Source organism: Pseudomassariella vexata (assembly GCF_002105095.1).
Source record: "Pseudomassariella vexata strain CBS 129021 chromosome Unknown BCR38scaffold_1, whole genome shotgun sequence".
In the NCBI taxonomy this organism is placed as follows: Eukaryota; Fungi; Ascomycota; class Sordariomycetes; order Amphisphaeriales; family Pseudomassariaceae; genus Pseudomassariella; species Pseudomassariella vexata.
Genome location: NW_024467956.1, coordinates 1,589,527 through 1,616,508, shown reverse-complemented (window position 1 = coordinate 1,616,508; position 26,982 = coordinate 1,589,527). Strand labels below are relative to the sequence as shown.

General features: G+C 50.7%; 9 protein-coding genes across 9 annotated transcripts; 4 read left to right on the top strand and 5 right to left on the bottom strand.

Moving 5' to 3' along the window:
• Nucleotides 1-260: 260 nt before the first annotated feature.
• On the top strand, nucleotides 261-2,018 carry BCR38DRAFT_404442 (uncharacterized protein; the record flags this gene model as incomplete). The annotated part of the gene is made up of 1 exon (XM_040857846.1): nucleotides 261-2,018. The coding sequence occupies one exon, from the start codon at nucleotides 261-263 to the stop codon at nucleotides 2,016-2,018; it is 1,758 nt and encodes a 585-aa protein (XP_040720939.1).
• A 2,360-nt stretch (nucleotides 2,019-4,378) lies between these two features.
• Nucleotides 4,379-6,101, bottom strand: BCR38DRAFT_453911 (MBOAT, membrane-bound O-acyltransferase family-domain-containing protein; the record flags this gene model as incomplete). Its single annotated transcript, XM_040861648.1, has 2 exons — nucleotides 4,379-4,405; nucleotides 4,467-6,101. 2 exons carry the CDS (start codon nucleotides 6,099-6,101, stop codon nucleotides 4,379-4,381), a joined length of 1,662 nt encoding a protein of 553 aa, XP_040720938.1.
• Nucleotides 6,102-7,139: 1,038 nt separating this feature from the next.
• BCR38DRAFT_416511 (uncharacterized protein) lies at nucleotides 7,140-8,236 on the top strand. The gene has a single exon (XM_040859107.1). It carries the CDS (start codon nucleotides 7,556-7,558, stop codon nucleotides 7,982-7,984), a length of 429 nt encoding a protein of 142 aa, XP_040720937.1. The 5' UTR covers nucleotides 7,140-7,555; the 3' UTR covers nucleotides 7,985-8,236.
• Nucleotides 8,237-11,035: 2,799 nt separating this feature from the next.
• Nucleotides 11,036-12,241, bottom strand: BCR38DRAFT_416509 (Clp protease-domain-containing protein). The gene is made up of 4 exons (XM_040859106.1): nucleotides 12,025-12,241; nucleotides 11,949-11,967; nucleotides 11,868-11,893; nucleotides 11,036-11,810 (listed from the first exon to the last, which is right to left on the bottom strand). Exons 1-4 carry the CDS (start codon nucleotides 12,175-12,177, stop codon nucleotides 11,235-11,237), a joined length of 774 nt encoding a protein of 257 aa, XP_040720936.1. The 5' UTR covers nucleotides 12,178-12,241; the 3' UTR covers nucleotides 11,036-11,234.
• On the top strand, nucleotides 12,186-13,961 carry BCR38DRAFT_8493 (uncharacterized protein). The gene is made up of 3 exons (XM_040865692.1): nucleotides 12,186-12,242; nucleotides 12,369-12,753; nucleotides 12,813-13,961. Exons 2-3 carry the CDS (start codon nucleotides 12,417-12,419, stop codon nucleotides 13,709-13,711), a joined length of 1,236 nt encoding a protein of 411 aa, XP_040720935.1. The 5' UTR covers nucleotides 12,186-12,242; nucleotides 12,369-12,416; the 3' UTR covers nucleotides 13,712-13,961.
• On the bottom strand, nucleotides 13,962-15,909 carry BCR38DRAFT_492432 (Alpha/Beta hydrolase protein; the record flags this gene model as incomplete). Its single annotated transcript, XM_040864693.1, has 5 exons — nucleotides 13,962-14,571; nucleotides 14,628-14,963; nucleotides 15,001-15,192; nucleotides 15,350-15,545; nucleotides 15,617-15,909. The coding sequence occupies 5 exons, from the start codon at nucleotides 15,907-15,909 to the stop codon at nucleotides 14,206-14,208; spliced, it is 1,383 nt and encodes a 460-aa protein (XP_040720934.1). The 3' UTR covers nucleotides 13,962-14,205.
• A 2,539-nt stretch (nucleotides 15,910-18,448) lies between these two features.
• On the top strand, nucleotides 18,449-20,716 carry BCR38DRAFT_462539 (uncharacterized protein). Its single transcript, XM_040862621.1, has 2 exons — nucleotides 18,449-18,740; nucleotides 18,800-20,716. Exons 1-2 carry the CDS (start codon nucleotides 18,701-18,703, stop codon nucleotides 20,515-20,517), a joined length of 1,758 nt encoding a protein of 585 aa, XP_040720933.1. The 5' UTR covers nucleotides 18,449-18,700; the 3' UTR covers nucleotides 20,518-20,716.
• A 192-nt stretch (nucleotides 20,717-20,908) lies between these two features.
• Nucleotides 20,909-23,089, bottom strand: BCR38DRAFT_479837 (Hsp90 protein-domain-containing protein; the record flags this gene model as incomplete). The annotated part of the gene is made up of 2 exons (XM_040863210.1): nucleotides 20,909-22,765; nucleotides 22,832-23,089. The coding sequence occupies 2 exons, from the start codon at nucleotides 23,087-23,089 to the stop codon at nucleotides 20,909-20,911; spliced, it is 2,115 nt and encodes a 704-aa protein (XP_040720932.1).
• Nucleotides 23,090-25,246: 2,157 nt separating this feature from the next.
• Nucleotides 25,247-26,760, bottom strand: BCR38DRAFT_479836 (flavin reductase like domain-containing protein; the record flags this gene model as incomplete). The annotated part of the gene is made up of 2 exons (XM_040863209.1): nucleotides 25,247-26,565; nucleotides 26,628-26,760. 2 exons carry the CDS (start codon nucleotides 26,758-26,760, stop codon nucleotides 25,247-25,249), a joined length of 1,452 nt encoding a protein of 483 aa, XP_040720931.1.
• Nucleotides 26,761-26,982: the final 222 nt, after the last annotated feature.

The window sequence follows — 26,982 nt, the reverse complement described above, 5'->3', positions numbered from 1 at the left end:
GTCACTTCTTAACTGAATCTGGCTTGCTCCTTTTCGCGTGTGCAGTCAACTACGCCTGCATCATTCCTCGGCTTCGATACTTGACCTCGTCTCGGGTTTCAACGCTGGACTTCTGATCGCCACCACCACGTCACTCATGCGATTTCTTGTTGCCATTGCTGGTTGTTAAGGCGACCTCGATTCATAGGACGCAACCAGAGTTTGTTTACACAAGGACACTTGGCGGCAGTCTCTAGTGCTCGTCATTCACGTCTGCCAACATGTTCACGTTGCCGGAAGATCCTTACAAGATCCTCGGCGTGTCCAAGAATGCACTACTCCCAGAGATCCGGTCGGCGTACCGGAAACTCGTGTTGAAATGCCACCCGGACAAAGTCGCAGACCCAGGATTGAAAGCCGTCAAGCAGGATGAGTTTCAGAAGGTCCAAAAGGCATACGAGATGCTCTCAGACGAGAACGAGCGGCAGAAGTACGATGACATGGTCATGGCGAACAACATGGAGAGAGAAAACGCGCGCAAGCGCGCCGACTACTCCTACGCTAGCCGCACACCACCGCGCCGTGAGGATGGCTATCGCGATTACAAGATCAGGACTGCAAACCCGCCCGAGTTCACGAGATCCTCCTCATTCCCAGCATCCAGTCCTTACACTTATAACACCCCGCCCTCCTCAACCGAAAACCATTCCAGCGACTCCGCTCGGGACCACCGTAGTTCGAAGAAGAAGGATTCTGACAGAGAGCGGGACCATCGATCATCGAGACGAGAAGAGAAGGAGCGGCAGAAGAGAGCAGAGGCCGAGCAGAAGAAAGCACAGGCCGACTGGGACCGCGATCAAGACCGGTCAAGAAAAGCAGAGGAAGAACGACTGCGAAAGGACAAGGAGCATCGAAAGGAAGATAAAAAGAGAACCGAAAAGGATCGCGACAGGGAGCGCAGACGGGATACTGAGGACAAACGCGCACGTCAGAAGCCGTACATGGAGGACGTTCACGAGCACCCACAACCACACGTAATTGACGTTGAGCCGCCCAGGTCGGACAAGAAACCCAAGAGCAGCCGTCCAAAACATGAGAATGAGGCTGAGCCACCCGTCTCGGCTGCGGAAGCCACAGAACGTGAAAAAATGACGGCCGACCGCAAGACCGCCGACAACCTCGAGTTCGCAGCTAATTATCTGGCGAGAAGCAAAGCACCCATGCTCAACAAGACATATGCCTCCCAACCCACGCCCTTTGTCCATACCGTCACGCCTCCGGCTGCTGCGCCCACGCCACCTCCAGTGACTGGCGCCATGCCTCCCCCCCCACCGCCAGTCGGTAGAGACCGGAGAGATAATTACGGGGAGGAAGACCCAAGGAGACCGTCAGCAAAGATGTCGAGCCGACGTGGGTCCATTGATCCTCGAACCAGGGAAAAGGTCTCATCGCACAAGAAGTCGAGCTCATCCAGGCTACCGACCGACGAATATTTTTCGCCACCCAAATTGAAGAAGTCATCCACCATGCCAACTCAGTATGGTGCACCTGTCTCTGGCTCCCCGCCTAGGATCAGTCGGACCAAAACAGATCAGCATTACGCACGTCCTACTCAGCACATGCCGGGTATGATGCGCTCCCATACTTCGTATTCCGAAGATGCCTATGAGCGCAGCCGGTCGAGGCGTGCTTATCACTACACAGACGACGAATCTGAAGATGACCTTCATTATCGAGGCCATATGCGGAGAACTCACTCGCCCGAAGTTGACCCTGTGTTAAAAACCTTCCGCTACGCCGTCAGCGACAACAAAACCATCCCGGTGAGCCACAAAAATTATTACGCATCTGAAGCGAATACTGGGCGTCCTCTGGAACGACGGCCCGCGATGCATTCGCAGGATAGTTACACCAGCCAAGGGAGCCAAATCTTTGGAAAGGTGAAGACTTCGAAGTATGGTGATGTCACTTATGGGGACGTGCCACATGCCCCCTATGATAAGCATTATGGTAGGGGGGATGGCGTGTACTCGTACTGAGTAAATCTCCGGATACTAGGCACATTCTCCGCACGCGCCCTGTCAGAGATATTCGGGCAAGACTGGACAATCTGTTACACTTGAATCTGGAACGTCAAACCTCAAATCATAAAGTCAACATTTGTTATAATCGGCGTTCATTTGGGTGTTAACCAGCGTGCTCTTCTACAACTTTTTCCATCTCCCGATTTTCCTGCGAGTCCTTTTATGATATCATTACAACGATGATGACGTTCTCGGAACACAGTAATGATTTGGCATGTCGATGGGAACTGGGCGGGCAAGCTAGGTAGTTGTCGATGGGCGACTCGTGTCTCAGATGGGCGATTGTGTCGGTTCCAAGTTAGCAAATCGTGCATGGTAAAGCCCGCGCGTCACGCCGTGGGTGATATCACGACCCGCGTGAGCTTGAGACCTTTCTGAGAGCAGAGCGCCGCCAGGGGATCCGGATACCAACTCGGCTACCCTCCAGTTGGCCAACAGAAGTTCAGTTCATTACAGGCGATTCCCTTGTATTTCTTCTGCTTTTTCCTGTTTATTTTCCCTATTCCCCCTTTCCGCAATTTCGAATCGATGCTCGCACCTATACATATACATAAACATTGCATAGGTTGTTTTGGGAATATATGGACTGTAAACGGAGCGGAACGCTTGCATGCTGGTATGGGAGGTCTGCTAGTCTTTTTTTATCTTTATTTTTTTGTGTGGAAATGTAGTTCTGATACACAGCACGTCGTTCACTTACGTGGCATTTGTTTCGGGGACGAATATGTGGGTATACGTTGAAGAGGAATGACAAGACAAGAGATGGGTATGGGCACGCTCTTTTTCGCCTTGTCCGAGAAGAAACTTTAGCGGCTCCCCTGTCCATGATGATGGGAGGCTCTGGGTGAGTTGGATTTTGGAGGGAGACAGAATTAGGAACGACGTGGAATAAGAACTGAGAAAAGTAGTGACAGTGGACCAGGGAGTAAGGCGTGCTATAGATGAAAGATTACGCGCTCCTTCTACGTCTCAGCAGCAGTGACGCCGTATGGTTGAGTGAAATAAGCAGCATGCTCACCTAGGAATGAATGCGTGTCTCGTGTTTGAAACCAATGAGCCGTTGTGAGCCTACCTTGGTTTAGTGTCAAGTGTACTTGAAGGGATGGCCTGATCTTGTACTAAACATCGGATATGTTGATCTAGACACGACACAGCCATCGGTAATGGTAACATCTCAGGCATCAATCTGCTGCTCAACCTGGAACCTACAGTGTTATTGCTAAGCCATGGCACAATGCCAAATAAACCCAGTAGGAAGGGGCTTGCAATTGGTACTATGTAAAGTAAGTGGTTTCAGCCTGGTAACATTTATATGAGTGCTATCACTTACAAGTCTCTCCCGTTGCTTCGTTGCTAGACCTCTCATATTTATATGTAAGCCCCATTAACATTGTTCGTTTCGTGGTAAGGCGCCCGTTAATAGAGCCGCACCTTTGTCTCTTGGCCAGAATGCTCTCTTCTCGCCCCATGCCACATGTCAGAAATATTGTTGCGATGTATATGTGGTTCCGAGGAATCTTCCCTTGAGATCGGTCCCACCCGCATGGGGCAAGTTGTCGAACCCAAGGGATGCCAGGTCGGTGCGCTACGGTCATAGGCCATGCACGTGTGTTATGTCGTTGCGACTCGTGATAATTGTGTACGAAGCAAGCCAGACTCGGGACTGTTGAAATCCTACGGCCATCCAACTCTAATTTTTTGAGGTATGTTAGCGGAACAAATAACGGGCAAAGTGATGCGCAGAATCAGCCCGCAGAAGATGCTATGCGCAAGTAAACCAGAGAGGCAACCGAGTAGGTCATCACGATAGGAGCTGAAACCCCATCAAAAGCAGTAACCGCAAAAGCAAATTGATGTGATGATTCTAGTGACTGGCAAGGTCAACGCTAAGTTGGCCACCTCCGAAGCTTATGGGGTATATATAATGTCTAAAGTATTCCAACGCCTTGCAATGAATGTTGAGTCAATCCCCTTACTCCGAATTCTATGGTGCAGTCTAGTTGAATCGTTCTCTGGAACTACCTCGACATCGCAAGTAGCTTCGATAACAGTAACCATGGCCGTCGCTGGTATCTACAAAGAGACACCAGCGGCGATTGCCATGATTAGTAGCAGAATGGTACCCCATCTTCTGATTCATAAAGAAATGCCCCTCAAAATTCTCAAATAGATGCGTTGTGATTGCTCTTCTAGCAATGGATGTGAGATGAGGTGACGCGAGCGGACGAGCCCTGTCTGTCAAAATCCGCTAGGACTTGATCAGTGGCGATAAAGCAGCCCGTGAAACGAACTAGAGTCACTCTTAGGGTGATGCCTTAAACTAGGACATAGAGTGAACATATCTAGGTCACAATTAGCTTCACTCGTCGGGACTAAATACAGGACTGTTTGTCTGAGACTTACCAAGCTAAGCCCAAGAATCATACTACACCAAAAGCAGACGTTATTCAAGGTCTCCTTGCCCCTGACCAGCCTTGTCCTCTGCAGCATAACGATGGGCAACTGGGACATCTGACAGATAAACCCGTAGCCCCTGAGCTTCTTGGTAATGCACGCCATGACGATCTCGTGGCCCATGGCGCTGATGAGGAAGGTGATGATGGTGGCCATGTTCTTGCCGATGCGTGGCTTGCTCGTAGCGTAGACGTGCCGGCGCAGGAAGCTGTAGACGGGCACGTTCCACTCGCGCGAGAACTCCATCCAGTCGGTGCTGTTCCACCAGTCGGCGTAGAAGTGGCGGTCGGCGAAGTGCGTGATCTCGGCGAATGCGCCGAGCACGTATTCGAAGATGACGAGGAATACCAGGAGGAAGGTCAGCATGAAAGGGAAGAGGAGCCACGAGATGGACTCAAAGAGAATGAGGAGGGTGTCGAAAGCGGACGAAGTGGCCTCGAGGCGAGTGTGGGAGTCTTGGAGGACGGGTAGGATGAACTCCTCGGAGATAATGGTCAGGAGGAAGATGCAGCCGAAGGTGGCAACGATCTTGGCGATCAGGGACGTCCAGTTGATGGCCTTGGTGCGGGGATACTCCATTTCGTAGCATAGGGTTGGGCAGAAGAAATAATCCACGTAGTTAGACCAGGTGAGGTTGTTCGGGTAGGTGATATTGCCGATAGGACTGGTGAGCTCGCGGGCCAGGTCTTCCCGCAATTGTTTCAGTCCTTCATCGTCCGAATCGCCGTCCACCTCCAAGCCGCCGTTGGCAATAGTACCCATCGGGTTCTCCACGCTAGGGTATTGGTAGACGGGGTCCTTGTTGGCGGTGGAAGGGTTGTCGAGCGCTCGTAGCCGCTTTTCAGTCTCCGACAGGTGGCCATTGTAGAATGCGTACGAGTGCATCTTCATGAGCCCAACCATAGTATGCAGCAGGAAGAAAACCTGCGCCGTCCACGTCCAGTTAAGCGCGAAAGGCACGGCAATCCATAAGGACATCCACAGGACCTGGTATGTGCTCTGAATGGCCATTCCGCCCGTCTTCCACGACATGCCACCGTCGCTCTTGCGTGTTAGCATGTGGAGAGGCAAGCTGAAGGCGGTGCTTGCCACCATGAGGAAGTCGGCAATACCCAAATGCCACAGCTTGACGGTGAATAAGGTCCAGATCTGCACCCTTAACGGATACCCCGTGTCTTTAATGTTCCGCAACATCGAGGTGATGGCCATGATGGCCAGACCAATCCAAAACAGGTTGAAGAAGCCATGGAAGTCGCGGTAGTCGGACTCGGGGTCAAAATGCGACACTCGCGATGTGTAGTCGATGGTTGGGAAGAGGCGACGTCGCTGCTCGGCGCGTACTTGTTTTCGTGCGCTCGACAGCGCCTTGGTCGACTGAGGGGCGTCTTCAGGAACGGGGGTTGAGCGGCCACTCGTAAGACCCGACCCAAGACCTTCCGCGGGCGTCTCAAGCAGAGCAGAAGCGCTGCCGTTGGACGAGGTGTTACTATGTTCTCTCGTAAGCTGCATCACCTGGGCGTGCTGTGGTTTTCGCGGTCGCGGTCGCAGGATGTGATCGTGGATGTCGGACCCGTTGCCGTCCATAGCGGACGTCGCGGCGCTCGTTGAAGCCATCTTCCCATCTAGAGTTGCGGGAGATACAGACTTTGGGGCGGGTTTGTGGATGGGCGACACGGGAAACGGCGGGAGCTATATTATGGAAGTTCAAGGATATGACGACAAAGGCTGTTGACGTCGTGGAGATAGGTGTATTCTGCGAGGATAATACCCAAGCAATCTCCGTACACATGAATTAAAAAAGTAAACACCCTGATCCGAAGGACGACGTTGATTTGACTAAGAGAAAGACGATGTTTCGAAGCTACGGGTCTTCATTGCCTCCTTATCAATTACGTTTGTCGCCGTAAGAGGCCATTCAGACCCTCGGCCCGCAAGGATGTACTGGGCAACAGGGGTAGCCTCTTCAGAGCTGCGGTCGCAGAGAGGACAGAGGCGCCGTCTAATTGCAGGCTGACGTCATCTGCACGTGATGCTCAGGGATCGCTGACAGCCTGCCGGCGCGACATGTCTATCCAATTCGTTTGCCTGTCGGCTGCTAATGTCAGCACTGCATCTGGTGGGGGTGGCATGCATGGCCCAATGGCCCAGAGAAGATTGGAGCCTCGGATTCGTCGTGTTTTGGTGTTACGTTCTTGTGAGAGCAGAGATGGTTCCGTTCCGCGGATTCTTGTGCTACAACCGTACGTCGTACTCACGGCGTCTCCTTGAGCAAGGGAAGACCACAGTAATTCGCCTTGCCTTGACTCGCAGATGTCTCCTGTCATCCCGCTGACCTCCAAGTTGGCTTCTCTAAAAGAAAGGCTAGTACCACGCGATTCTTTGCTGCAAGCATCTTGAACAATGTATCTGTTGCTCCTGGGCGATGATGAGTTATTCTGACTCGCAGATATCGATTGATTTCGCGCCCTATAGGGTTTTCCCATGACCATGAAGATAGTCGCACCATTATCTATCTGGCCTTGGTAAGTAAGGTTACAGCAGAGTTGCACCAGCGGCACAGAACACAGCGGTGTAAGCATCCACGCCGCTTCCTGTTAGGCAGCAACGTTTAATGTCGGTCAGACAAGCTCAGCTCAAAAAATTTAGAGTGCTTCCCTCCCCATTCGTCTGCAAGCCGGTCGTGATGCGGTGCTTGTGCCGACCCAGCGCTCCGGTGCGGCGCTTAAGCCGGCATTGCGCCTGAAACACCCGGAACAGCCCCTGTACATCAACCCCTGAACCCTGAAACTAACAAATTGTTGTTGGTTGTCATCTTCACGATGAAATCTTCATCTCATAATTACAGCCTCGTTCTATCCAAAACGTGTTATTTCAGCGCAAAGTCTCAATAATCTCATCTGGGACACTCAAAGGCTACTTTTAGCCCCGCCCCCTTATCCCCTCAAATCTGTGGGACAATTTAGTCTCTCCCCTGACCCTCGCTCCCACCTGTCCGCCACTTGTTCAACAACGAGCATATCTACCCCCAAGCTTTCAACATGCGCATCATCTCCATCCTAATTCTCCTTGCGTTCATGGGGTATACCGTTTGGCTGGCCGACTACAGCAAACGTCCAGAACTTCACCCCGCGGAGACGCACGTACTCGATATGACTGTATACGGCCTGACCGGGGGAATCATCATCAACACCCTCTGCGCCCTTTTCGCCCGCACCATAGACCCAGAAGTTGCCCCTGGAACCGAGATTCTGTCTTGTTCACCTTTCGGGGTTGGCACGGCAGCTATCGTGGCAAGGTCGCAGGTATTTGCCACAGGTGGATGGAGCCGCTTGGAGTGGGCTTATGTCAAGATCATGCCTTCGACGACAACGAAAGCACTCTTGGTGGACTTGAGGGAGCTGAGTGGGATACTAGGGCTGGAGTTGGGAGTCAAGGACGGGGTCGATGATTCGCGAGGGGAGTTATGAGGTGTGTTGGTGTGTTGAGGATCATCTGGGAGTTAGTAAACTACCACGTTAGGAATAAGGGTTGACTATGTTATCATACTGTGTAAAAACCCAGTGTTAATGAAGAGTAGTATTTGTTGATAGTCTATCCCAAGGTCAAGATTCCCGGCGAGACTTATGGTCTCTGAAACTCAGTTGGTTTCACGCGGTAGGTAAACCGCCTGGGAGATCAACACTCCATAGGGCAAAACAAGCACTTGACGATGAACCAATAAATAAATAAAAATGAAATTGTTAAACCAGTGCCCCCGGATAGTTTTTGGTAGACACGTACTATTAGATTGGTCTACCCCTTATATGTTAGGTAAGCGGGACGGTCTTGAACCGTGATAGTAAAGCCATCTTTAACGCTGTATTGTGGTTCATGTGAAATTGGTAGCCTGGGGCCATGGTGAGGTACACATGAGATACTTTAGTGCCCTTGTGCGGCTTGGGACCACGGCCCACCTGTACGTCGCGTCTTCCCTTCGTATTTAGCCGGAATGCTAGTACCAGTGCGATCCCACAGTTCGTAGAATAATTATAGACGTGTTTATTCTATCTTTTATCGGCCGATGTTGATCTATTATACGTTCTCTAAATTAATACTCGAATAAACTCTTCTAATTCTATAATGTAATTAATATCATCATTAATATTTTATATTTAAGCGCGATTTATAACTAGGGATTAGTATTCGTATTACTACGTAACCCGCTATCTATTAAAACATCAGTAGCTATAGTTGGTAGCCTTTCAAACTATGAATAGGCTTGTCCACATATATTCCATCTATAGTAATCTACCAACTCGGTCCTATTTTAGAGGGTTCTTCTAAATATGGAGATAGTATACTCCAAGATATCCCTTTTCTAATTATTATCAGGAACCAGGCTTAAGCTCCTCCTCGTCCCACAGACCTCTATCGGTACGCCATCTGAATGTTTCCAATCATAAATATTTCAAAGTCTCTATAAAGGAGCAGTTCTCAATGTGGCGCAACAGTGCCTTTCTCACCTCGCATCTCTTGGTTGACTTCTACTTCCACTTGGAGTGCAGGATCCCGGTGATCGTGGTAACCAGGGATGAGAGACTCGACGAGTCGTTCCTATTGCGAACGCCATTGAGAATCCACTAGGTTGGCGGGGGCCTTGTGAACCAGATTTGCGGCATCTGACACTTGCCTATACTGTACCCTCTCGATACACGTATTGCAGTTAAGCTTGGATCGCATACCAGGGCCGGCCGTTGTATGTGGGAAATTCTTCCGCATTGCCAGAAGCAGATACAACGAGGCCACGCTTAGAGACCATTCGACGGGCGAGATGGGAAGTGGTCTAAAATATATGTACTTGCAACTCTCACATATCATCTCTCCGCGAATAACGGGCACACGGGTCCCCCGATCAACTGATCCCGCATCTCAAAGACAGTGTTGTAATACTTCAGGCCTTTAAAGTGTCTCTACATCGAAAGAGAATTGCCTCTCCGTGAGATTTTGTTTCTCGTAAAAATCTTCTTTCCTTGATGCCGAACTTCTGGATGCGCACTCCTTCTCTATTGCCTCTTTAGTGGGGAACGAGATGTAGAGCTTTGTCAAGCAAACCATGCATTCGGCGGTCAGAATAGACTCACCTGGTTGCTCCTGCTTCTCTAAAACCTGAAGTATATCTGGAGGCTAGATTGATTCAATGGTATCTGCAACACGTGAGACTCAGACTTGCTGGGAGATTCTGTTCAGAGAAATAAAATAGGCTTGTTCTGCCATGGTTGCGTAGGTAGGTATTGTTCTTGTAAGATTTAGGTGTTTGAGCCAGTCTAGTCTGTCTCTAGAGTGCTTGCAGCAGGCTTTATAACATAAGATCAAGAGTGATTACTTAATAATCCATTCATCCCTCTGTACATACGAACAAAACTATTGTACAGGATAATTGCCTGTCTCTTTGTTTTCCCTTAAACCTTTCCGCGATTGTTCAATAACCATTGGGTGGATCACCGAAACGCTTATATGAATAGCTATATCTCCAGCATACCAGAAAGATAATATGATGTTAGTTCCTTAGCTTCAACAATACTGCTGATACTAATGTCTGGGACAGATGGGGTATCGTTAGTCTCCATCCATCCAACAAGTGAAGGCAACCCAAAGGTCAGAAGAACACGTGTGCTGCCGTATGCAACCCTGTAATACTTGAGAAGTAAGAAGTATATAGGCGCTAGACACAATCATCAGTACCGGTAATAATTGGGAACATGAAAAAGAGCAGGGCCGATCCCTCCTGTTCTTAGTCAAGGTATCATGAAGTCCTCCCATTGTCTCCCAACACAGAAGATTGTAGCTTAACCGAGTCGATACCCTAATCCAATCTGCATCCGAAAACGACCTCAATTTCCTCCTACCACGCTTCTGTTTCTTCGTCTCATTCCCATTTTTCTGCATATGGCGCATTAAAATAGGCTGCCGAGTGAACACCCCACCTGCGGCGTTACACGCCTGGACGGTACAAGGAAACGTGTGGGAAAGAGGATCGGCGGAGAACTTTTTGGCATCTCGGTGTTTCCTGTAGTTCAGGAGTCGCTGAAGGTCTTTATGGGATACAGCGGTGAAGTTGAAAATATTGTGAGCTCAGTAGGTTTTGCGAGTTTCTTGCCTGTACTCTGTCTTTGTGAATATAGTTGGTCGTGTTAAGTATTCAATGGTGACTTATGTAATTTGGGCTGAATGTAAATACTCGAGAAAAGTGCGATACTACCCACTGTGATATGAGCACTCACCAGGCCCCTAGAGATGTCAGCAGTGTGACACTATTATGCCAGGGCCAGGTTTGCACGGCTATATTCTTGCGGGAAGGCATCATCAACATGACCCCCTTCCGCAAGCAATTCAGCCAGAGTAGGCCTACGATACTATCTGACCACGATACCAACGCCTTCTATTTTGCACATGGCGCAGCAGTGTTCTCACAAGATCCATTCTGAAACCTGTTCAAAATGTATGTGCGCGCACTTCGGAACAAGACCTCGGAACCAGTACTTGAACAGTCCTGAAGTAGATATGCCATGATTGGCACATATTCCATTCCTAGCAATACCGTGGCCCAAGATATTACAAGCTATCAGATGTGGCCAGGTTGACACCCAATAGCCTTGATCAAACATAGCAGCAGCACTATGCAGTGATAAACCTACTGTTGATATTTGATGTCATGATTTCATCTTTATCTCAATATTTTCAGGACTTCTCGCCATCTCCTGACGGCTTTTCGCCATCCTTCTTCCCCTTCACCCTCTTTGTCAGAATCTCATCCACAATGCCAATTTCCTTGGCCTCCTCCGCCGTCAAGTACTTATCCCTGTCCATCATATCCTCAATCTCCTTTAGTCCATACCTCTCCGTACCATGCGCCGTATTCAAATGTTTCCGATAGATCTCATTCAGCTGTTCCCTCGTACGCTGGATCTGGTTGGCGTAAATGACAATGTCGGCCGCGGGCCCTTGCATACCGCCCAAGGGCTGGTGGACCATGATGCTGCTGTGGGGCAGGGCGTAGCGCTTCCCCTTCTCGCCGCCGGCGAGCAGCAGCGAGCCCATGGATGCCGCTAGACCAAGACACACAGTAGATACGGGGGAGTTGATGTAGCTCATGGTGTCGTAGATGGAGAGCCCCGCCGTGACGGAGCCGCCGGGCGAGTTGATGTACATGGTGATGGGCTTATCGGGGTTGTCGGACTCGAGCCAGAGGAGCTGGGCTACGATAGAGGCCGAGACGGTGTCGTCGACGGGGCCGTTGAGGCATACTATCCGTTCCTGGGGTGGGGGGTATTAGTTGGGATCTTGAAGTCAGATGGCGCAAGATTAACGCACCTGGAGTAGCTTGGAGAAAATGTCGTCTTGTTAAATGTCAGCTACTCAATTCAACGCCACCGAGGCGAACGATCTACGTACATGTCCTCCAGCCGCCAGACTATCCTGTTAGCATATGCAGAAAGGTGCAATTGGCTCCTATGGGTCTCCAGCTTACTGTGACTTCTGTGATGTATGGCATCGGTATTGATCCACGAGGAGTTTGGGCCTGACTATCTTGACCAGGGAAGCCAGGCATCTGGGAGAAACTCCGACATCGCTGACTGGCAACACATCTTAATGAACGCCATACCGGCCGTTGGAAGTTCATCTCGACGGCAACTGTCGCAAATGGCCAAGTAACTGTCGTCGGGGTAATCTCTCCAATCTTCCCAGGTGAGAGCTCTGACGTCGGTCGCGCATTTGTCTCCGGTCCGTTAGCGCAGCGCAACTCTCGCTAAATTTCGCGCCGAGGCAAGCAGCGTCATCATGCCATTTAGGGATTGACTTTTTTTTATATAGCTTTATGAAGACGGACCAAAGTCGCCCAGAACCGGCTCAGATGCGGTTATGAGACGATGCACAGCACTGTGGGATAGCACTGCTATCATCAGCCAGCTACGCCATTCTCGGGCGCAATGGCGGCCCTACACATCAGATGGCCCCAAAGACAGGCGTGACGCCTCGACGCCCTCGGCGAAAGCGGCGGCGCATCAGCCAGATGACGTCGAATGGTTCAAAATCGACTCGGAAGCAAAGACGTTAGAGACCGCCGTCGGTAATCTCCCACTGTCGCCTATCATGGACCCGTCGTACTGGGAGGCGAAGGAGCAACACAAGACGAAGAAGCCGAAGCCGGGGAAACCCCAGAACTCGGTCGAGAGACAATTCCATGCCAATCCCTTTGGTATGGGACCAGAACTCCCAGTCTCTGTGACGATGTAGTAGTTATTTACAAATGCATAGCTCAGGCGCTTGCGACACCGCTGCGCAACGATCCGTTGACTCGACATCGGCTTCCGCGATTCTTCCTACAGGACTTCGACCTGGTCGCACACCCCGATACGGGCAACCCGTGGTGGGTTCCGCGAAGTCTGACGTCGAGGACGCCGCCTGTATCTAAAGAAGCTGAGCCAAATACGGCGGATGAGGACAAAATACTGGGAGGCGATGAGATTGCGGAGACGGAGGCCAAAATACTTGCTGAAGACGAGGGTTCCGAGACAGACGCCAAATCTAACCAGCCGGACCACGAGCGCGTCGATAACCCGAAGAAGGAAGTGGCGTTTGGACCATCAGCCTATGTGCCAGCGAGGAAAGATCTCTTGGATTCTTTCGCGGTCCCGGGTTCAGGCTACACCCAGGCGTACCGCCGCCTGATGGCAGCAACGACCTCGGCGTACAGACCCCTGAGCGGAAAAGCTGTATGGCGCGAGGACATGGGCGCCTATGTTTTAGACTTGATGCGTCAGCAGATCGTCGACGACTTGCTTTATCTCTCCAAGCTCTGCGCCGAGCAGGGACGGTATTACATCGTCAAGTGTTATGGATGGGACGATGTGCAGTACAAGCACAAAGGTGCCCTGCTGTGGTTTGACGAGCCGTCTCAGGGTATGATTGAGGTAAAGAACCAGCCAGGTCCGTTTGCTACGTTCGATTTTAAGGCCAACGGAGTAAAGACGAGCGTTGCGGTTCACAATATGACCATGCTTCTGGGCAATGAAAATGCCAATCGCGTCAAGAATAAGGCAATTGTGTTCAAGGATGGGGCGATATTCATGGCGGCCGGACGGCGGACGACAGATCTACAGATCAGGCTGTGGAAGCTGCAGGGCTACTTGGCGGATTATAAAGATCTCGAGTAGAACGAAGCGAGGAATGAATACGCGATAAAGTTATCACGGTCTTCTACAGAGAATAGGTCGAGGCGAGCTACCTACAGGGCTCAACAAGCGCACATACCCGCCCCAGACTGATCCTGTCCTTATAGGCAGTCAACGACAAATGCACACTCAAATTTACTGTAAACACCGACTGGGATGGCACAACATGAAAGGTCCTCGTCAGGCACCTGGAATGAACTGCAAAAGATCACGTGGAAGAAGTGGAAGAGGTGGAGAGGTCACTGTCGAAAAGAAGGTTCTCATTGCGAAATCCCGCTATCTTTAATGAATCTCTATTTGGAAAAGGAAAGATCGATCCCAATGCCAATCTGTATTTAGCTGCGCTATGGCACAAGATTTAGAAATGGTTCTTGCCTAACAATGGCGCAGAGCCTTTAACCTCTCGGCAATCTGTACCAATTCCTCCTCTATCTCGTCCCAAAATGCACACGCGGACAACGCCCACACCCATCGTCTCATGAATGTTGACACTCATCCCTTTCTCCACGGTCCACGCAGGCCACAGTCTCATCGTCTGGCCTGCCATACTTCGCCATGACCGTCCACGCCTGATTCATGGCCCCCACAAGCGCCTTCTCCTCTGTCCTAAACCTGCAGTTCCCCTCAGGCGACGGCAGATGATCCGTCATGTTAGACACGAACGGTATCTCAGCTGTATGCGTAGCCCCGAGAAGCGGCATGACAGTCTGAGGAACAGCCTCAAACCACGCGCAGCTCGGGACGTGCTTGAACTCGTAGCTCCAAACCGGTACCTTGTTCTCAACAGCTTTTTTCAAAGCCCGATGCGTCGGACATTTGATTCTCGACTCCATAAGGACGGTCTTCATGGCGGTGTACACTGACCCGAGAATTTGGCGGTCGGGTATGACTCGTTGACCTTGAAGGTTAGGGGACCGTAGTCGTGAGATAGGAAGGTATCGTAGGCGGATTCATTGAGGAAGTCGGAGGCGCCGTAGTAGTTGAGGATGAAGAGGGTGCCTTCGTCGCTGTTGGAGCCAATAATGGAGGGGACTTGGACTCCTGCTGCTGAGGGCGAGATAGGGATGAGCGAGCCGTCAACTAGTGGGCCCCAGGCATCACGGGACCCTTGGAAGGTCAGGAGGGATGAAGTGCCTGGGACTCCGGCTTCAGGCATGGAATTTACGGCGGCTTGGAGGTCGGAAGGAGAGGCAGCGCGGACACATTCAGTCTCATGAGCCGTTAGTTTGCACCTCTTAGAAACAATATTGCAAAAGAAACTCGGGACTCACATGAACAGGAGTGCAATTCAGGGCGCCCAGAAATGTCTCCTGCCAGGCCTGGGCTTCTCCCACAGTCGAAAGATTTCGCCCCGCACCAAATTCCAGCGCCGCTGCCCTCATAAGCCGTGGAGCCGATGGCAGACTCGCTAGTACGAAGGTGTCGGTTGCTCCAGCTGATTCGCCATAAAGGAGGACTTTAGCCTGCGTATTATAGATAGATGTCAGCCCCTATTTCCAACAAGCCTAAATCACAACATCGCTAATACCGGATCACCACCAAACGCGGCAATATTTTCCTGTATCCATTGAAGACCCAGCATCTGATCCATAATACCGACATTCCCGCTTAGTCCCAAACTCTGTAGGGCAAGAAACCCCAAGGACCCATGCGGTAGTTAATGGACACCACTACTGCATCTGCAACTGAGAAGCAGCCCGTGTAAGTCTGGTTGGAGATACCGCCTGCTTCTTTGCTGCCGCCATACAACCATGCCCTCACTGGGAGATTCGAGTCGGGGGTTGCTGAGGTTGGGGTCCAAATGTTCAGGTACAGGCTATCAAGAAATTAGCCAGTACGGTAGAGAGGAGTACGCCATGGTTTGGGAGGGATTTCATTAGGTCTCACCAGTCTTCACTCTGCACATTCGACTCGATGAATGAGGTACCGAACTGGATGCAAGATCGTGCTGCCGTCGTTGCGTTGAGTGTCCTGTTGAACGAGACAGTATAAGATCGCGGTGCTGCATAGCGTAATTTTCGAACCGGTGGTGTAGCATACGGGATAGAGAAGAAGTAGTTGGCGTCTGTCGTGATACACTTGCCGCCTTGGATTGTCCCGTTCAACGTCTGAACTATTTGCACCTCTACAGCTGTAGTCAGACACAGAAGACCTGGTAGTAGAAGAAGGGATGTCCACATGGTGAGAAATCCAGGTGGGTGGGAACTTTAGGCTTGTCCGGCAACGTGATAGTGGCGGATGTGCAGTGGTGGTTAACATGGCAATGCTGCTTGTCGAGATCCTGACATGCTTTATACTTCATTCATTACTAGCAGTCACTGCCGAGAGACCACGGTCATGGTGAGCTAGTGTCTATGCCCGGTCATTTACAGGTCCTAGAGAAATATCATGGCATGGTAGTCGCATACGTTATCGTCGGCTTCGTATAAGCAAGGGATATTCGTACCTGCGCAGCAACTGCGCAACCGCCCGGTTGAAGGGCCGCAAGTGCGGATTATAACTGCGCCCTAGCACTAAACTAATGGCACGTGCTACTTCCTATTTAAGAGCTGGGACTTGACACAAATTAGGTGAGTATAATGAGCCGTTTACAACAATTACACACGGTTTTTCCCCAGCACGATGCATTCTCCGACCCTCAAATACTCACTTGAAAGACTATGTTGTGAATTCGTACTTACCGGTAGTTCCTAGCCAGATGAGCCGCTCTTCTACCTTCTGATGCTTAGCACAGTACAACGAACATACTGAGAGACTGCCTAGCTACGTGCTCGTTCCTCATCGGCAGGGCAGGTGGGTCGTATGCGGGTTCCAAATAGGTATAGTTTGCGAAGCTTGTACTCCGCATTGATCGCCAGAAGAGGTCCACAGCAATTACCGGGCGTGCTATAGCTTGATCCTACACGTTATCATTGGTACGGAAGTGTCAGGTGGAGATGAAAGCGTGGGCCAATGTTCACTTAGATAGATTTTTAAAACTTATAAGACGGCCAGAGAAAGATACAAGGATACACCAGAACCACAAGGCGATAGATGAGTCTGAAATAATAAGTTGATGTGAAAAAATTTCCGCAGCCGCTTGAAACGTCGTCTGCGGTATACTCGTTGATGGAGCGACTGCGAAACCTAGCGCGTAAGCCGCTGGTTTTTTGACTTTGTCTGCCTTTGCAATGGTAATAGACGTAATGGAGGCATCTCACCATTTTGGGGCCCAGTTCTGGCTTCTCAAAGTCATCAAATTCGTCCGTCGTTACGTATCGGGGTTCGTGAGCCTATATACGTAGCAAAAAGTAAGCCAGTTTCATATAAGCCATTCCGAGGTTCTTACAACGATGCCATGGATGCTCTATACAGATGTCAAGTAGTAATAATATGTTCCAGGATGGCCAAATGCTTACTAATCTCTTTGCCCCTTTGCATTCGAAGAAGACGTTATCTTTTCACTTTCCCGAAGGACCGATAAGTACTTCTGTCTATGTCAGAATGAGATGGATATGAGCATTCTTGGGACCCGAAGAACCAATCAATCCTGAAAACGCGTTTCTCGTTTGAGATTACTGGGAAAACGATGATGGATGAGCAGTGGTGCTCCAGCAAGAGTCAAGTTCCAGCGCTGGAACATATCTGGAAGGAACATCAGTGGGCATGGGACGGGCGAAGGTCTCCCTACTCTGGACGGAACAGGGATTGACTCCATTTCTTGCTGCTTGCTCGAAAAACACAAATCCAGGTGCGAGGCAGGATGGTCTTGCGTCCGGCGTGTGCTTGAAGATGGTTGGTTCCCTGAGCACTAAACGAAACTTGCCTGGATGAAGACAACTGCCCGAGCATGCAATGCAATCATATCACATCCCACCGAGCATCGCCAGAACAGGAGGTTAGAACCTACGATGGGTGCCCGAAAAAGAAGGATTATAATGAACGTGTCAAGCGATTCTTTTCAACAATAACATGGCTGAGGCTACTTCCAAGACTTCGTCAAGCACTTCGGCCCGCGCAATGATAAAGGCTCCTTAGCGCGATCACTATAACGGCTATTTTCCAGCTTCAAAACAGTTGATTGCAGGGGTTTGCCTTCGATTATTAGTAAGTTCAATAATGCCTAGATTCGGATGATTATAAGTTGCTGACAAGCTTGTTCGTCCCCAGGATTGTCTCTGATAAGCCTTCTGGGCGCATTCGTGGCCTTCATGTTGGCCACAAAGGTATTGGCCACAAGGTTGGTGAGGACAGATTAGCAGCGATATGAAAAAGCAATATACTCAAAGATCTACTGGAGTGGTTTTTACTCTAGGAATGGTCTGCTCAGAATTGCACTGGAACCAGCCAGTTCCTGCATTATTTCTGGGGAGACTCAAATGCATTAATTGGTTGCGCGAGGTTCTCTAATATCAAACCTGTAGTAGTTTCACCAGGCGGCAGAAAGACTACATCTTTTCACCAAGTCTCTAAATTCCGTAAATACTAGCATGCACGCCTGATAGTATCGTCTGAGGCACTAGTAACATCGCTTGGGACATCCATCTCACGTCAGCCCGTGCAGAGATATTGTTAGCTCCAATGATTGGTGCATTGACAACAACATTTAACGATTGGGGCGTCAACCCCGAAAATGGCAGAGTTATTATGGCTTGAGGCAGACAGAGCTGGCCAGATGATATAGGTTGGTTCTCTCGGTGCAGCATCGCATCGTAGCTTTCACACTAGTCGTGCTCAAAGATTCGTACTCTGCATGAAATATTTGGAATCGGATTGCTAACTGAAAATGGATTGGTCTCCTGTCTGTCAATGGACCTCGGACCGTTCTGGTTACACTGCGGCACAGCTTGGAGGGGCCGCGGTATCAGCAGTATCGGAGTGTCATTGAGGGGTTTCAGGAGAACAAGATCTGTGGAACGTTGAATTGCTCACTGAAATATCCCATCGGTTCTTGTCGCTGATGAGATCTTCCCTTATGTACCGCTCTTCACAATGGCAATAGAAAAGGCTGATCTGGTGATTATCGGTGCTGGTACGCAGCCTGCCCTTACTACCAGGTCATACACATCGACAAAGCTAACATCCCCCCAGGATTATACGGCATTCAGATAGCTAGGACGTATATCCAGCTGCATCCAAGCCAGCACGTCGTCCTCCTCGACGCGGGGGATTCTCTAGGCGGAACATGGTCCAAAGAGCGCGTCTACTCCGGCCTCAAAACTAACAACGTCCTGGGATGGTTCGAGTTCCCAGATATGCCCATCCTTCCGGGAGAGTTTGACGTGCAACCCGGCCAACACATCAAAAGCAAGGTTGTCAACCAGTACCTTGAGGCCTATGCAAAGCGTTTCCACGTATTTGAACGCATCCGGCTTCGCACCAAAGTTAATAGCATCGAGCACGCCGAAAAGGAAGGGTGGTTTATTAACTGGACCAAACGGGAAGGAAGCAGCGAGTCCATAAGCGAAAATGGCACAATCCACACATCCAAGCTGGTCCTCGCAACAGGCCACACCAACGAAGCCCTCCTCCCGCGATTCCAAGGCCAGGAGACATTCCAAAAACCTTTCTTCCATACTAAGGACTGGGCGCAACACCAGGATCTCTTAAAGACTGCTAACGAGGCCGTAATCTTAGGCGGCGGCAAATCCGCCTATGATGCAGCGTACATGTGCGCCGATGCTGGCATTAAAGTCCATATGATCATGCGTGCCTCCGGCCACGGCCCAGCCTGGATGTCGACCAACAAAGCAACCCCCCTAAATCTCGACCTGGAGAGCTTGCCGACGCGGCGCATCGTGGGGCTCTTCAGCCCGTGTATCTTTGCCGATTACAGCCCCTACGGTCTCATCCGCCGCTTCCTGCACCAAACCTGGCTCGGACAGCAGCTCACCCGCGCGTTCTGGAAACTCGTCGAGAACGACACACTGCAAACGAGCGGAATCCTCGGCCACCCAGGGTCCGAGAAGTTAATGCCATGGAGCCCCTTTTTCTGGAGCGGAACAAGCTGCAGCATCCTGAACCACGACAAGGACTTCTACTGCTTCGTGCGAGACGGCACGGTCGAGGTACACATCGCCGACGTCAAGCAACTAGCCAACGGCGACGCCGTTGTGCTCTCCACCGGCGAAACCCTCCGCACCGACGCCATCGTCTGCGCCACAAGCTGGAAAGACCGCCCGACGCTAAACTTCCTCCCCTCCGGCTCGGACGCCAAACTAGGCCTACCGCACTATTCCGGTGACCCGGGCTTCGGCGGCCGATTCGCGCGCGCCGACGAGGAGATCTTCGCTAGAGTCCCACTGCTGCGCGATCAACCCGTTATAAATCGGAACATGGCCAAACTTCCCACCGCGCAGGACGAGCCCTTCGACCCTACGCGTTGCAATATGCCCTACCTGCTATACCGGTTCATGGTCCCGCCCGCGTACCTGCATGAGCGCTCTATCGCGTTCGCGGGGGTGCCGCTGAGTTTCAATCAGGGACAGATGGCGCCAGCTGAGGCGCTCTGGATCAGCGCTTACTTCGACGGGAAGGTCGAGGTTCCGGAGACGGAGGAAGAAGCCATGGACGAGACCGTGTTGCACGCTCGGTACGCGCAGTGGCGGAATCCGGCCGGGTATGGCGCGCGTTTCCCCGATTGGATCTTTGAGACTTTGCCGTGGCTTGATATGGTGTATAATGATATCGGGGTGAATAGGTGGAGGAAGAAGGGGTTGGCTGATCTGTTTTCCCCTTATATGCCTGTCGCCTTTGCGGGCGTTTGGGATGAGTATCAGTGGAAATATCCAAGTGCCACGGGTAGGTAATTCTTCGTACCCTAGGTATTGATGACTTTAGGTAGATATCAAGACTATTGGAGACGATACCATGGTCATGAATAACCTCAAACCGCGCATTGCCGAGCGCAAGCGTGAACAGTAAGAAAACGTGGTCGCGGGCAAATCACCCCACCAGCCCTTATGTCATATCACATCCAATATGTCACATTGCAATAGGAACGGTTGTGTCTAGAACATTTAATTCGTCTACGGAATCATCGTCCGTCCTGTATTGTCATGAACGGCATCAGCTACAGTACATGAGAGGGTATGAGGTATTAAGAGATGCCAGAAACAAGTCGGCCGAAAATCATGGTGAAACCCCCGCAAGCCTGAACTCCAAAGAACTTTTCAATTCCCGTGCCATGCTTCCGAGCATTTAGTCGACCTCCTCCATAGCACTGTCACCGGCCTCGGCGGCTGCAGTCTCGGCAGTCGCCGGCACCTCCTCAACCTCTCCCTCGGGCTCTTCATCCAGGTTCAGGCCCAGGGAGACGAGCTTGTGAATGCGCTCAGCAAAGCCGGCCGGCTCGTCAATCGTGAATCCAGAAACTAGCAGCGACGTCTCGAAAAGAAGTTGGACGATAGACTTGACGGTGCGGTCGTTCTCACCGTCCGTCTCGACCTTCTTCTTCAGCTCCTTAATGATGGCTGACTTGGGCGAGATCTCGAATGTCTTCTTTGAGCTCATATACGAACTCATCGAGGTGTCACGCAGAGCCTGGGCCTTCATGATACGTTCCATGTTGGCAGACCAGCCGAATTGGCCAGTTCGGATAGCGCAAGGTGATCCAACAAGCTTGTGGCTGACGACAACCTTCTCGACCTTCTCGCCGAGGACGTTCTTCAGGGCCTTAGCAAGGTCCTCAAACTCCTTCTCCTCGGCCTCACGCAACTTCTTCTCCTCTTCAGTCTCCTCGAGCTCGAAGTCCTTGGTAATATCAACGAGCTTCTTGCCCTCGAACTCCTTGAGCTGAGTCATGGCGTACTCGTCAATCGGGTCGACAAGGAAAAGAACCTCAAAGTTCTTTTCCTTGAGGGCGTCTAGGAATGGTGACTTCTGAACGGCTTTGAGGGACTCGCCAGTGATGTAGTAAATGTTCTTCTGGTGCTCGGCCATACGGGTCACGTAATCGGTGAGCGAGGTCTGCTCGTCACCAGACTTGGTGGAACTGAAGCGCAGCAGCTTGGCGAGCGTCGCGCGGTTCTGGGAGTCCTCGTGGATACCGAGCTTCAGGTTCTTGGAGAAAGCACTGTAGAACTTGTCGAACTGCTCCTTATCCTCGGCGATCTCGTTGAACAACTCGAGGGCCTTCTTGACGATGTTCTTCTTGATGACCTTCATGATCTTGTTTTGCTGTAGAGTCTCACGGGACAAGTTCAAAGGAAGATCCTCAGAATCGACAACACCCTTGACGAAGCTGAGCCACTCAGGAATGAGATCGGTAGCATCATCGGTAATGAAGACACGGCGGACATAGAGCTTGATGTTGTTCTTCGTCTTCTTGGTCTCGAACAGGTCGAAGGGAGCTCGCTTGGGGACGAATAGGATAGCGCGGAACTCAAGTTGACCCTCGACAGAGAAGTGCTTGACGCCGAGGTGGTCCTCCCAGTCGTTGGACAGCGACTTGTAGAAGGCAGCGTACTCCTCTTGGGAAATGTCTTGAGGATTGCGAGTCCAGATAGGCTTCTGTTTGTTGAGCTCCTCCTCCTCAATGGAGGTCTCCTTGATCTTCTTTGTCTTCTTCTTCTTCTCCTTCTCCTCTTCGTCGTCGTCAACCTCCTCGATCTTGGGCTTCTTGTCGTCACCTTCGGTCTCCTCGACCTCTTCAGCATCCTCATCGGGCACCTCCTTCTCTGTCTCCTTCTGGACGTGGAGGTAAATAGGGTACGAGATGAACTCGGAATGCTTCTTGATGACCTCCTTGATCTTGCTCTCGTTCAGGTACTCCATTTGCTCATCCTTGAGGTGCAGAATCATCTTGGAACCACGGCCAAGTTGCTCGCCCTCGGTGTCGGCCTTAATACTGAAAGTGCCGCCAGCAGACGACTCCCAAATATATTGTTCGTCATCGTTGTGCTTGGAGATGACTTGCACCTGGTCGGCAACAAGGTAGGCAGAGTAGAAACCAACACCGAATTGACCAATCATGGAAATATCAGCGCCAGCGGTTAGGGCCTCCATGAACTGCTTGGTGCCAGACCGGGCAATCGTACCGAGGTTGTTTACGAGGTCCTATCATGTCGCAATTAGCATGATGTGACCATGATGTGGGTGGGGGATGAAAAGTGTGAAACTTACAGCCTTGGTCATACCAATACCGGTATCACGGATGGTAAGGGTCTTGGCCACCTTGTCAGGAATAATGTCGATGCGCAGGTCCTTACCCGAGTCAAGCTTGCTGGGGTCGGAGAGGGCCTCATAGCGAATCTTGTCAAGGGCGTCAGAGGCGTTGGACACCAATTCTCGCAGGAAAATCTCCTTGTTGGAGTAGACGGTGTTGATGATAAGACCGAGGAGCTGAGAAATCTCAGCCTGGAACTCGAAAGTCTCAGACATCTTGGGAATGGTATGGAGGGAATCGGCTTCTAAAAGGCAGGTTGTTAGCTGGGCGCTTGGTTGGGATGGCGGGGTGCTTGTCGAGGATTTTTGGGATCGAAGACGGAAAATGCAAGGTAGGAGGGTATAAAAGTTTCAATGGCAGGAGCACAACAGAGAAGTTCTGCTGACTGGTGTGTTGAGCTCAAGGCACCGCTTATGGGGGATCCAAAGGGTGCCTGCCTCGCAAGGCTATGGAGCGAAGAGCTCTACAACCAGGACCAGAGAGATTGATGGATTACAAGGGGAACTGTAGACTTACCAGTAGTGTGTGGAAATGAAGACGCTAGACTGAAGGTTCTCTGTAGGAGGATTACAAGAAGAGAAGTTGAAGATGTTGTGGAAGATGAAAAAATGAGGATTGTCTGCCCGCAAACAATAATTTAAGAAAACCTGAGGTGCCTTCCACGCAGTTAGCATCTTCTATCAGCTTCCATCGCTCTTTCCAGGGAAACCTCCACGGGAAAGAGCACAGACCATGCTGAAAGGATCTGATTGGCTACTAATGTCCGGGTAGCATTTAGCTTAAGCATTCCGCCTTGTCGAACAGGCTCCCAGCCGTGACTATGTCCTGTGAATCTAATTCGATTTTGAAGCCGAACCGCACACCACTCGGTAAAAGGCACGTCAAACAGAATGCCTCGCGGTTTGAAAGGTCGTTTGAGGCCGCTTGCATCGAACTTCCCAAATGCGACTGCGGCTGCCCCTCCAGCTAGAGAGCATGTGGGTCCCCTCCCCGCCCCCTCTTGACATTTGTGGGGAGGCACATGTGAAAGACATTGGTAGCATAACGCCTCGAGGGAGCACATACCTTGTCAGTGTCTTCTAGATCATTCTCCTACAACAAGAACACCCAGCTGTGGAACATCGTGGAATGGTTGCCTATGCAATCCCTTTTGGTTGATTATGGGACCTGTTTATGGCACTATGTCTGCTCGGGCTCGAACTTCGAAGTCGTTCTGTGTTCCGTTCCCGCGGTGACGTAGGTACTCTGTACAGGGCTTACTCAAATGATCATGGGCTTGCTTCGTCAAAGGGTACGTAGGTGCAAACGAAGCCCTTCGTATATCACTATCTGGAGCTAAACTAGCTGAAATATAATGTGATGTCTGTATCAGATGTACTTGAAAATTGTAGCAAACTCTTCGTCTCGTCCACAATAATAAAAGGGCAAACTTGCCCACCACTGCCTGCGGGACCCGTACCTCTACAATAGCTCTGGTACACCCATGGAATTTTTACGATATACAGAGAGCCTTGTGACTCGTATGAAAATTGAAATTGTGTACACTGCAACTATCTGGGGCAGAATCTCGAATTCGCACCGGCGTTGAGTGGGGCCGCGTCTCACGAAAGCGCTACGGGAAACGCGTTAGTGTTGATTGACCTTTCAATGCCCAGAAATTACCATACCAGTATGACTTGGTGATCTTCAGCATTGGGTAAATATTGCTTCTACATGGCAAGGGTTAGAAGCCAGGATTAATAGCCTGGAGCTCACCCGTTAGCCGCGGGCGAAATATTGTCCACTGCGACTGAGAAGGTAATTTTCACTCTTGGTGTTCAGCTCTCGGTGTTCATGATCGTAAAATTTGAGCTTCGTGGTGAAGGTACGCCAGAATTCATGTGTTAGATAAAGAGGCAGTTGGAAAAGTCTCGGGACTTACAGAAATGCTATGCAGGCATGCGCATGCATGTTGGTACTACACCGAAGTTGCCATAGGTTTTGACAGAATGATTTATGACGGCTCGAGGCTGGTATTAAATTGAGGCTTCCTATAATCTACTAGCCCATGCCAGCAAGCGAGTATAAGCCATGGTGCGCTGCAATGCGAATTGTCTCATTACATCGATGCAATTGCCTACGTCAAGGTCTGGACATGTCAGAACTTTGTACCTGAGAATGCCCGAATTGCCATAGATTTTGAATATTATAAAAGTCAGTGTGCGAGTTACTTCGTGGTTTTGGTTTGGGCATCGTCGAAAATGCCGCTTCCCCTGATCTCTTGCTATCCACCATAATTCTTAGTACAGTATTGTACATTGATCCCCCTTCATATACAGTCTATATGCATGTACATGCGGCCCCGCGCCTTTATCGTTTTGTGCCATAGTCTATCATTTCCTAGGGTCTTGGAACATTTTTTCCAGCAGCTTATAGAAGTCAGAGTCGTTCATTACCTCGTCGATCTGGCCCAGGCTGTCGATACTGGTCTCCTTCCCGGGTTTCGTGCCAGTCGACTCTTGCTTCCTTTGCTTCTTCTTGATTTTGGCGGCCTTGGCTGAAGGTTCGCCCTCATCTGTATTGCTGCCCATAAAACCCACCATTTTCATCCTTCTGGGCTGGGTTGCCTCGTTTTTATCAAACGTGCCGACGGGATTTGCTGCCGTCCGAAATTCTCGATCCGCATACGCCAGACTTATCTCGTGCGATTTGAGTTCAAACTTCTCGTCGGGCTCGCCTGGTACGAAACCCTCCACGTCGCCGACGACAATGGCATGTTTATTGTCACCTCCTCCGACCTTGAAAATGGTAGGCTTATCCTGGTGTCCTCGCGCTATAGCACATTTGAGCACGTAGAGCACGGGTTGCCCATTTAACACCGGCATCTGGCTTCTGGCAGTTCTGAGCATGGCAATAGGCCTGTATACTGGGTCTAGGGAGTTCAACATGTCCCATTGCCTCACCCACCTCAAGCCGGTAACCCCGACGCCATATTGGCCTAGTCCCTCAAAAACACCCATATCGTGTCCAGAGTTCCCACGGCCTGTGGGAGTGGCATTGCCATGGCTGAAGTGTTGTGCTAGACGTGCACCCATGGCTGAATCGCGAAGCACGTGGATGTTGAAGCGGCCAGAGGAAAGGATGGCATCGAATGTACGGCTGGGCAGCCCGATGTTGAAGATGATCTTCGGAGTAGGATATGGAGACAAGGATGTAAACGACGAGAGCGTCATGGCCCGAGGAATAGGTTTTGATGCTCTCGATATACCGCCTGGATCAACTCCGGCCGCGGCGGCTGATGTCCTATTGATCGCTCCGAGAAGGGAATCGGCATTCAGCCCAGTCTTTCCCTGGGAGACCCATGGATTAGATGAGTGCGCTTCATCCGTACCAGGATCCTCGGGTATCTCATCAACTGGTTCTGGAGATGTCTCCTGGGGATACAATGCGGCTTTCCTCACTGGTGGAAAGTAGACAGAGGTCAAGACGACGACGGGATGGGGAACATGGCGCATGAGTATACGGAACTCTTCGGGGTCTACTGCAAGGAGTTCATTTCGAGTAGCGTATTTTAATTTTTCTGGTGTGTCGGGTGCTCGTGTCTTTCGTATCTGAACCGGCCGTCGGTGATTCTGTTCTTCACGCGCTTGGCTTGAAGGTGACTGTCGTGCAACACGTGGGTTCTCTTCTGCAAGAGGTTCTGTTTCAATATCTGGAAGTCAAAGGATATTAGACGGTCGGTTCATGGCAATTGGGAGCTCTTAGAATACATACTACTGCATGGCGCATCGCTATAACATCGTGTGATGAAGGGCGCAGAAGTTCCGCGACGCGCGCAGAAATCTTGACTGCTGTTGCGAGACCGAGTGGACTTGAGAGCCTGCTTCAAAGAGCAAAATTTCTTCATGGCTTCTGAGCAAGCACATCCGATTGTCCAACTTCTCGTTGTCTGCTAGAAGTGTCATAAATATTATCTGGAAGACATTGAAATGCAATTCAGTCCCAAGACGTCACTCGCAGCTGCAAGGGACGGCATTCAAGCTCCAGAAATTTGGCACCCGCGCGGGGCATCGGCTATTACTGATAACGATAAGACTTAGAGCTGTATTTGAGGTCCACTCCGCAACCA

What these genes read in the sequence shown, in the direction of transcription:
- BCR38DRAFT_416511 (XM_040859107.1), top strand. Translation starts at nt 7,556, where the DNA reads ATGCGCATCATCTCCATCCTAATTCTCCTTGCGTTCATGGGGTATACC.
- BCR38DRAFT_416509 (XM_040859106.1), bottom strand. Translation starts at nt 12,177, where the DNA reads ATGAACTTCCAACGGCCGGTATGGCGTTCATTAAGATGTGTTGCCAGT. An exon ending in TTTTCTCCAAGCTACTCCAG is followed by an intron (nt 11,811 to 11,867) that starts GTGCGTTAATCT and finishes CCCCCACCCCAG; the next exon opens with GAACGGATAGTATGCCTCAA.
- BCR38DRAFT_8493 (XM_040865692.1), top strand. Translation starts at nt 12,417, where the DNA reads ATGAGACGATGCACAGCACTGTGGGATAGCACTGCTATCATCAGCCAG. An exon ending in ATTCCATGCCAATCCCTTTG is followed by an intron (nt 12,754 to 12,812) that starts GTATGGGACCAG and finishes ACAAATGCATAG; the next exon opens with CTCAGGCGCTTGCGACACCG.
- BCR38DRAFT_462539 (XM_040862621.1), top strand. Translation starts at nt 18,701, where the DNA reads ATGGCAATAGAAAAGGCTGATCTGGTGATTATCGGTGCTG. An exon ending in TCTGGTGATTATCGGTGCTG is followed by an intron (nt 18,741 to 18,799) that starts GTACGCAGCCTG and finishes ACATCCCCCCAG; the next exon opens with GATTATACGGCATTCAGATA.